General features: G+C 39.3%; 1 protein-coding gene across 4 annotated transcripts in view; it reads left to right on the plus strand.

Moving 5' to 3' along the window:
* Fkbp5 (FK506 binding protein 5) overlaps nt 1-10800 on the plus strand; it is a 137059-nt gene that overhangs the window by 74518 nt on the left and 51741 nt on the right. For all 4 annotated transcript variants that reach the window (XM_023720557.1, XM_023720550.1, XM_004624198.2 and 1 more), the window contains 2 exons: nt 5017-5159; nt 5993-6107. In XM_023720557.1, the coding sequence (XP_023576325.1) occupies nt 5017-5159; nt 5993-6107 (258 nt within the window). The remainder of the gene's footprint in view (nt 1-5016; nt 5160-5992; nt 6108-10800) is intronic.

Raw genomic sequence — 10800 nt, forward strand, 5'->3', positions numbered from 1 at the left:
GGATTAATAAAGTTATGGTATATTCAAAAGAAGTCAGATAGTTACAGAATGTCATGTTTTCAGAATTATCTATCAATAAAAAAATCTCATGTAATATAAAAAGTGAAAGCTCATTAACAAAAGTTGACCTTGTCAGCCCCACCCCCAGAGCACCCTGAGACAGCAATTGAGACTGGACGTGGTGGCACATGCCTGTAATCCCAGTGCTTGGGAGGTTGAAAACAGGAGGACCGCTACAAGTGGTCTGTGTAGTGAGACCCTGTAGACCCTGTACTAAATACATAAAACAAAAAGAAAGAAAAGTTGACTTAACTGCTGAGCAGAGTGGTGCACACCTATAATCTGAGTACTCTGGGAGGCTGAAGCAGAAATATTGCAAATTCAAGCCCTTCCTACACAATTTAGTGAGACCCTGCCTCAAAATTAAAATTTTAAAGGGAAGGGGCTGGGGAGGTGGCTCAGTGGAATAAGCGCTTCCCTGGCAAGTACAAGGGCCTGAGTTTAATCCCTGGTTATACACACACACACACACACACACACACACACACAAAATTTAAAGGGTTGGGGACTTAGCTCACTCAGTCCAATCCTCACTACCAAGAAGAAAAGGTTGGTGGCTTTAGAAGACATGCTTGTGATCAGTCTGGCCTTTGCTGGTGTTTCATTCAGTTTCTGAAACTTGGTATCAAAGAACTTTCGGGGCTGGCGAGATGGCTCAGTGGTCTAAAGCACCTACTTGGAAAAAGCTTGGCAAAGCACAGGGACCGCGGTTCGATCCCCCAGCACCACATGCCAGCCAGCCGCGCCCCCGGTGGGCTGAGCTGGCCACACACACACACAATAAATAAATAAACTTAAAAAAAAAAAAAAAAAAAAACAAAGAACTTTCAATGCTAGCATTCTTTAGTATTCCAAAGAAGAAAATCAAAGGCACAGCATGATTTATTTAGCCTGGGGCTCATTTGGGTTTAATTGATAGGCTGGTGCTTCTAGCTTCTAGGGCTGGCAGAGATACCACCCGCATCTGCCCTACCCTTCCAAGTACAGTTAATCATCCCTCCTCTGTGCCTCTTGTTTTGTACTCTGTTTTGGTCTTTACCACATTTTGCTTAAAAAAAAACAACTAATGCATTTATCTTTATCCTCCCTAGCCGTACTTTATTGCATATTCTTTGGAGGAAGAACAGCCTGGCTTTGTATTTGCAGTCCTTCACACATACCTCTGCTTTTCAGTCATTGACCAGATGTCTAGAGCAAATGTGTAATAATAGCTCTCCCAGTCTGAAGATCTCCTGAAGGAATAAGATATTTGCCTTAACATATCAGAATTATGTTTTTAAAGGGAGCTGTTTTCACAGGCAGACCCTGAAACACAGTAATGTTTTGCTACAGCAAGCAAAAACACCTGGAATGACACCAGGATTTGGAAGCACATTTATTTATATCAATGGGCACTGACAGGGATCTTTTGCAGAATATCAGGCCCTGATTTCTAGTGTTCTAGGGCTTATATGAGATAAGCAAGCATAAAGTGCAGAGGCAGGATGGCTTGTCAATTGGAGACTGGTTTGTAGATGTGCATTGTAGTGACCAGCTACTCATCACAGTGATCACTCCTTTCTAAGAACTGAAACAGGAACTGATGCCTGGGCAACTAAGAAACTGACGTGTACTGGCAGGGAGAGTGGGCAGCACTTTCTGTTACAGTTTGAAGAGTATCAGTGATAGAAAAACAGCCTTTCAACAGAAGGCTTTGAATTCATTCCAAAGCCCCTGAACTGTTTCCACAGAATTGTGTTTTGGGCATGGGCTGCCATTTTGGAAAGGCACTGGGTGCCAGATTTGAGATTCACGTAGCTTTACATGGGGGTGCACTCCCAGAAGCCCAGCACTTGGGAGGCTGCCCTAGAAGCATCCCAAGTTCAAATGCAGTCTAGGCCACTTAGCCAGCCCCTGTCTCAGAATAAACTATGAAGGAGAGGGGATGAGGTTGCAGCTCACTGTGAAGGCCTTGGGATCAGTTCCCAGGACAACAAGAAACAAAGGAAGAAGGAAGGGGAGAGCAAGTGAGGGAAAGAAGAGCAAATACTGGACTGGGGAGGTGGTTCAGTAGAATAAGCGCTTCCCTGGCAAGCACAAAGGCCTGAGATCAATCCCCGGTTCCGCCAAAAAAAAGAAGAAGAGCAAATATCACTTTGTACTTCCCCACATATGCTTATGTAAACATGCAAACATGGGTAATACTATCCTTACTGGAGGACTGTGATAATATACTTTTCAATAGGAGATTATAAAATTATGCAGATTTCTGATTATGATGATGGAGGCAGCTTCCTTTAAATACACATGATAGCTAAGCATGTTGGCGAACTCCTACAGTTCCAGCTACTTGGGAAGCTGAGGCAGGAAGATTGCTTGATTAGCTCAAGAATTGAAGACCACCCTGGGCAATGTGGTAAGGCCCTGTCCCTAGAAACACACAAATATGGCAGGCACTGTTCTATGCAGACTTTATCAAAAAATCTTTACCACTACATGGCAGGTGCTGTTATTATCTACATTTCATAGATGAGGACCCTGAGGACCAGAGGTTGAATAACTTATACAGATTCACACAGCTAGTAAAGTACCTACCTGGTATTCATTATAACACTCATAATTTCTAACATGTGTATTCCTTTCAACGATGGAAAAAGAATATCCAGATAAATGTTAATGAAAAGGCAGTTCAGAATTGAATATATGGTATGCTAACTTTTATTTTCGAGCTTTTGAAAAAACGATAGCACACACTGGAAGAACATAAAAGAAATAATAGCAGTGAATTTTTCAAAGAACGGGATGGAGCTTGGAGTGGCGGCATGTGCCTGCAATCCCAGGACTAGGAGGGCTGAGGCAGGAGGGTCACTGGGAATTCCAACCTGGGCTACATGGTGAATTCAAGGCCCGCCTGAACTACAAAGTGAGCCTGTGTCTCAAAAACTCAATAGGATGGACGATCTTTACCTTTTACTTTATGTAATTCTTTTTTCTGTTTTGATATTTTATATCTATTTCTTAGGTTGTTGTTGTTTTTTCTCGTGGTACCGGGAATTGAACTCAGGGCCTTGCGCTTGCCAGGCAAGCGCTTATTCTACTGAGCTATCTCCCCGGCCCCAAAAATTTTTACTAAAATAAGTGGAGCTCTTATTTTGAAAAGTTGAAGTACTTAACAAAGACTAAGCCAAATTCCTGGGTAAGACCTTCTTATTGGTCACTGCTTTCAGGCTGCATCTTGGTCCCCTGTCCCAGTGTGCTACCTGCAGTTTGCTTTTAACCCAGGACCACACTCTACTTCAGAATGCAATTCCTCATTGCTTAGTTCCTCATTCCACCTGGTGGAATGATTACTTATTTTATTATTTTAAATTGCCTAGATTTTTTTTGAGGGGTAGTTCCAGAAGGTTTTATAACTGTTACAGTGAGATATAGTTAAAAATGCACGTGATGAGAAAGAACTATAAATATGGAGATCATAATTGTATAGCCCATTCTCTCAGGCTTTCACAGAGAGCACATTGGCCAAGCAATGGCTGTGACTCATCCACATGGCTGACACTGACAAAGGTTCTACAATCTGAGGTACAGGATCCCAGGATAAATCCTGAGGGGATTTCACTGACCGTCTCAGACCCAAAAGCTATAACTCTGCTTTACCTTGGTCTTAACCGTCCAGCAGAAAAGTATAAAAACGAAGTATAAGAAGTAAAGCCATGCTGTTATGCTGAGCTGTAGGGGACTCAGGTCAACAGTTTCTGACATTGCCAGTGAAGCAGAAGACCCAATACTATTATGGGATACTGGACTCTTTTAGAATATTTTGCTGAGTTAACACACCTATAATAGTCAAATAACGGAACTAAACAAAAAAGGGGATGCAGATGAATGTCCATTTTGTATCTGTGTATTCAAAATGGTTAGGATAGATATATAGTTACATTCTCTTAATGAATAGAGGGATTTGCTCTAATAGTGTTTGTAACTAGGATATCATGGAATAAGGATTTTGTTTTTTTTTTTTTTTTTTTTGGTTCCTCGAATGCCTTCAGGGCACTTTTGGCCAGCGGGAGAGGTGTGAGGTTCAAACTCCAGCAACCTGAGGCTGACAGCTTTGTGGAAGCTGCCACTTAAAGGCCTGAGCTAGGGCCAGGCCCCCTGTAACTAGGATATCATGTCTGCATCTTGTACAGCAATTAACCCTAGGAAGAATGTATGGAGCGTGTTAATTATTGAAACTGTCCTACCAACTTGGTTTGAAACTGACTCATTACTATTTGTTTCTCAATAAAATTATGGAAAAAATTATATAGCCTTATATACTTCTGTTATTGAGCAGTGGCTTCAAATCCATAAACTGGCAAAAAGAAAAAAAATCAAAATTCTGTAATTCTTGTGACTTGACAAAATGACACAGAACCACAGCCTTTTTGTTTGTAAAAATATTTTTCTAATTCTAAATTTTCAGAACTTGTTTCATGGATCTTTTTATACAATGTACTTTTATGGTTGTTTCTTGTTTTTTTGTATTTGTTCCCTGCCCAACTAAATAATAAACTTACTTAGAAAAAACTCCATTTTCTTTCTTTTCTAAAACACTCCATCTTCTGTATTATTTTTGTTCCATCTCTGCCTAAATAAAGTGTACATTATTATGGTTGAAATGAGAAATTGAGCAACAATTCCAACATAGCCACATCTTGTGGATTATGTTACCACAGCTTTTCAAAGATTTAGTCTTTGCATAGCTTAGGAGTTGATAATTACTTTCATCTTCCTCAGTAGGGAATTGTCTCTGATAGCCTTCCAAACAATCATAATTTATTTCTTTGCATGTAGCTTTTACTGAGTTCCATCATCTTGTAACCCCTAATTTCCATTTGAGTACGTGGTATGAAAAGTTGGAAGCTTGTTTGAACTTTTGTTTTATGAAAATTCAGATCTCTTTAAATATGGCCTATACCTTTTGCTTTGTTGTAGGCCAGGTTATCAAGGCCTGGGACATCGGAGTGGCCACCATGAAGAAAGGGGAGCTCTGCCATTTGCTCTGCAAGCCAGAATACGCGTATGGCTCGGCCGGCAGCCTCCCTAAAATTCCTGCAAATGCAACTCTCTTTTTTGAGGCAAGTGTGTGTTGTTACATGTCCACATCTGCTGCACTGTAGGCCGCCTGGGAGCAGGAGCCACGCTTACTATTGAGACTCATGTCCAGCATACTTATTTTAAAGCTCAGCCTTCTGCATTGTTTCCCACAAACCCAAGAGTGTGTGCTCATGTGTTCTTAGAAGTGTGTGCCTGGCACAGAGGGCATAGCCAAATAAAAGACACTGGACCCAGAACTAAAAGCTCTGGTCAGCAGTGTAAATATGGCATACTCAAAATTAATAGGATGGAAGTGGTGGAAATAAATGTTGAATGTGCCTACATCAAGTTGTAAGGTATTTTTAAGGTTTATAAATGTTTATAAAGATTGCAGGTGTCATAGGTTTTCTTTCTTCTTGTGCTGAATTCAACAGCCATGTTTGGCAAAACTATTCTAATGAGGCAAAATACACGTTTAGTCAGTAGTAGGCCAGATACCTAGGATTTATTCTCACGTTTTAAGAAGGGAACTTCATAAATCTGGGGTGGAAAAGTGGTGGCCTTGGAATCAGACAAAATAGTTCTGCGCCGGTACCTTGTCACTCTGACTCTTTGCCCACAAGGCTGTTTTCCTAGTATTTCCTGTCTGTCTTGCACTGCAGCCCCACAGGATGTAGTCCTAGACATTATCATTACACAGAGCTCTTTCCAAGTATTGAAAAGCACAGTGTTCCTTTTCTCTACTTCTCTAATAACTACAATGCACAGATTTTTTAAAAGACTTAAAAAAGGCAAACTAGTTGTTTTTGCCTTCACATATGTTAAACTGATTTTGTTTGATCTTTTCCTGGTTAAGTCTCTTTTTCATTTCTAGATTGAGCTCCTTGATTTCAAAGGAGAGGATTTATTTGAAGATGGAGGCATCATCCGCAGAATCAAACGGAAAGGAGAGGGATATTCCAACCCAAATGAAGGAGCCACAGTAGACAGTAAGTGTTGCTGTGAGAGGGAGCTGCCCCTTAAAAGTTGAGCTCCTTTTATGCAGATGAAATGGAAATTTTTTTTTAAATCTCATAATAGAAATAAACATGCTAAATATATTACAAGAACAGTTTTAGAGGGCCGGGGAGATAGCTCAGTAGAATAAGTGCTTGCCTGGAAAGTGCAAGGTCCTGAGTTCAATCTCCAGTACCGCAAAAAAAAAATAAATAAAATTAAAAAAAAAAAAAAAAAAAAAAAAGAACAGTTTTAATAAAAATTAATTTGAGGTATGTGTACCAGGTACCCTGCCACCCTCTACAAACTCAAAACTAAATAAAAACAATCACAACCATTAAGAAATTCTCAGTGTGGACCCCTTAGGGTGCCAAAAACTAACGTAGTGTTGTCTTATATATTTATTCTTTTATTTCGCACAGTGACCTTATGAGATAAGATTATTATCCGCAGATAAGGAAAGTAAATGCAGAGATGTCACACAGATTGTCTGAGTTTGCAAAGTTACTAAACAGACATAGATTGCAGTCCCTTCAAGACTCAAGCCCATCTCCTTGACTGACATACAGATATAAAACAGTAATCCAATAGATTAAAACTGATTCTATCCTGAATCAGGAGAATTGGGTTTAAGTCTTCCTTTGCTAATTATTGAGCAACCTGGTACAATTTCATTTCTTCCTTTGTTCACTGGGAGTAAGGACGCCTGAGAGCTGAGGTGACTGGTGGTTCTTCCTCCTTGCTGTGCTGCTTATCACTTCATACTTCAGTGAGCACTTCCCATCTGTCCTGGCATACAGTGAGTGCCTGAGGACCTAGATCTTTTTTTACCTTTTTTTGGTTTCAGCTACAGTGCCAGCCACATTTGTGTCCAGTAAAGGCTTTTTACATTATAAATGTCTAAAAGATGCCATTAATTAAAGCTGAAATCCTTCAAAAGAAAGTTGTGAGGAAACAAAGAAATATTTCCATTTAGAAAAAACAAAAGAAAGCCAAGCATGATTGTGCACACCCATAGTCCCAGCTATTCAGGAGGCTGAGGCAAGAAGATCACTGTGCTCAGAAATTTGAGACCAGTGTGGACAACACAGTAAGATCCTGACTCAAAAAAAAAGCCCTAAGCCATTAAGTAAAAGCATGAACTATTATTATAAATGACCTACTTAAAGAGTCACTTAAGACATAACTAGAATGTCTAAATTTCCTGTTTTTAGTATTGTGTGTTCTATTTTAGATCCATATTTCATTTCATCACTACATGTCAAATAAGTTAATTTAAATTTAGTACTTGTTTTATTAGAAGCAGTTATAAATATTTTAACTGTAATAACGTGTTTAGATCATTGTTATCCATGGTAAATTTTAGATTAAATGAAGAGGAACTTAGATATACATGGGAGAAATAGACCTAAGCCTGGGGTCAAGAGAGAGGATCCAGGTTTAGCTTCAACATTTGCATCCTCCTTAGGTAGTGGGGCAGGGCTGAACCATGCCCTAACCATAGTAAGATTCTAAATTACTATGAAAGTTATGGGAATGATTGAAAATTATCTTTATTAGTAGGCACTTTAAAAACTTGTTTATGTCATGTATTTTAAATTTGATTATGAAAATTTGCACATCTCTACAAGTTTTTCTTCTTCTTTTTTTTTGGTTTGTTTTTTGGCAGAACCGGGGATTGAACTCTGGTCCTTGCGCTTGCCAGGGAAGTGCTCATTCCATTGAGCCATCTCCCCAACCCCAGTTTTTTCTTATAAGAACATTCCAGTTCAGTAATTTGTTTTTAAGGGGCCAGGGAGATAGCTCAGTAGAATAAGTGCTTCCCTGGCAAGCGCAAGGGCTTGAGTTCAATCCCCAGTTCCGCCAAAAAAGAGAGAGAGTAATTTGTTTTTAAACTATGTCAACTAAAAGAAAAAACTTTTTCCAATTACAAACAATACCAATATAGAAATGGACTTCATGTTAGCTAAATTAAGTCTTATTTGGGGTAATGTTTTCAATAGTAGTCATATTTTTAAATTTTTGTCTTGAAATAATTCTTAGACTTAAAGAAAAGTTGCAAAACTGTTACAGAAAGTTCCCTTGTATGCTTCACCCAGCTTCCTGTAATGTTAAGATCTTACCGCGAGCCACAGGACATATATCAAAATCAGGAAATTAACATTGGTGCAATACAATTAACTGTTCCGTGGCCTTATTTGAATTTCATCAGTTACCACACTAGTGTCCTTTTCTGGTCAAAGATCAGATGTAGGATCTAGCATTGTATTTCAGTATCCTGTCTGTTGATTTATCCATCTACCTGCCTGCCTACCTATATATTTACCACTAGCTACCTGAACCCAGAGCCTGAAGCCAAGACCTCCACATCAAGCTATATCTCCACCTCTGCCCCTCTTAATATTTGAGACAAAATCTCATTGAATTGTCGAGGCAGGACTTTTGCCTCAATCCCACCAAGTGCTGGCATTACCTGTGTGCTCTTCTGTCCCTTTATTCCCCTCTACTATATGATAGGTCTTTATTTTAGTCTTTCATGACTCAGAATTTTGAAGGCAACTGACCATTTTGTAGAGTATTCCCCAATTTAGATCTGTTCTCTGCTTTAAGTGATTAGATTAAAGTTGTACATTTTTGGAAAATACCATATGTCCACCTCAGTTCATCAGCAGGAGGTCCATGATGTTGATTTCTCATTACTAGTGCTGCCAACTTAGATCATTTGGTTAAGGTAGAGACTGTCTTGTTTCTCTTTAATAAAGTTACTGTTTTTCCTTTGTGATTACTGAGTATCTCATTTGGGAGAGGCATACCAGGAGATAGTGCAGCTGTCTTGGTTTATGCCATACATATGTTCATATGGCCATTCTGGTATCTGTACATGATGTTTATATATAACAAGTGTTGTGGAATTTGATCTATAGTAATTTTTCTATTTTTTCCTCCATATTTATTAACTGAAATTCTACTATAAGAGCTATCTCTTCTCCTTTATATATATCTTCAGTATCATTATGCATCTATGGATATTTGTTTCTGTAAGTTCATTTTTATTACTTTTTTGTCTCTCTCAAATTGTCTAATATTTGACCATTAGAGACTCCTGGCTTGTTCTTCCAACATGTCCCTATTGGATGGGGGAGGGGGCTTGCTGTTGTTTTGCACTTTGTTACTTTTTTTCCTTTTTCTTCTTTTGTGGTACTGGGGTCTGAATCCAGGGCTCTTCACAGAGAAGTACATCCCCAGCCCTTTAATTTTTATTTTAACGTAAGTTCTCACTACATTGCCCATATTGGGCTTGAGCTTATGATTCTCCTGCCTCAGCCTCTGAGTATACTATGTGACCACCATATCTGGCTCCACCTTCTGACACCAGAGAATGCTCTAAGCTTGTCTTACAGTTTCCCTCCCCTGACCCTGGAATCAGCCACTTCTTCAAGGAGCAATGATTCCTTTTATTGGAGACCCAGGTGCTCAGCGGTGCTCACACTGCGGACTATTTCTTGCTTCCCACACATCTTAGCAGCCAGAGCCAGGAAACAGGTACACACATCTGCGCACACTGACGCACCAGTGCGGATTTCTGTGTCAGTCTGTGTGTGTACTGAAAACCATGCTGACAGTTCTGGTGCACGCACAGGTTGCTCTCCCTTGCTCATTTGCCACTTTTCCCTGCAGTATGTCTACAGTGGATTTACTCCCTGTGCAATCCCAGAATACTCATAAGTAATTTCAGAATTGCTAACCCTGTAAAAATGACATTTTCTAGGTTGAAGATACCCTAGATGCTTCTTTTGTCATTGCCTTCTAGTGTACATTCAAAACAGATTTAAAAACAAAACAAACAAACAAAAAAAAAAAAACCAGATTTCAACTCTGGCAAATGTTTTCGTCTGGCTCCCTTCAGTGAACTTGGGGTGCTCATGTGTGTTACAGCTTGGTTTCCACTGTTTGTTACACAGAAGTGACCAGATACAAGTGTGTTTATGTTCCTGTGTCCCCTTGTTTCCACAAAGGGTAGAATACTATAGATGGAATTTTCAAAACGTAGATTTGAATAACCCTTTATGTAATTTTGTTTTTCCTGTTTCCTAATATTTTAAGGAAGACCAATGACTAATCTTTTGTCTCTCATCTTATTAGAATGTACTTTCTGAGAAAAATAAAAATAAATGGTTTTTACTTTTTCACCCACAAGCCTTCTTTGGTTTTCTGGAACAAGTCAATTTTATAGATATTTACTGTATTGTATTTTTATTTATGAGTTAAGATGTCCTGCCTTTTCTCTTTTAAACATGTTATCCATGTAAGAGAGGAAAACAGGTTGCCCTAGGTCCTGTTTCAAACCAGGATCACCACCTTTGCTCTCAATTCTTACCAGTTTGCCTCTTCTTCATAGTATCACCTGTACTCTGCAGTTCAGCAGCTCCACAGTGAAATAGGAACAGGTCCTGATCATCCATGGCCATATGTCATTATGGACCTGTAAAGTTACTAGTATGTTTTTATATTTCCTTAGGTTTGTTTGTTTGTGACAGGTTCTCCTCATGTAGTTCAGAGTGACCTTGAACTCACTTATGTTGCCCAGGCTGGCCTCATACTCAAGGCAATTCTCCTGCCTCAGCCTCCTGTGCTATGATCACAGGCCTATGCTACCATGCCCAGCTTTTTTTTTTTTTTTTTTAG

This window comes from Octodon degus, unplaced genomic scaffold, assembly GCF_000260255.1.
Source record: "Octodon degus isolate 3935 unplaced genomic scaffold, OctDeg1.0 scaffold00005, whole genome shotgun sequence".
NCBI classification, from domain to species: Eukaryota; Metazoa; Chordata; class Mammalia; order Rodentia; family Octodontidae; genus Octodon; species Octodon degus.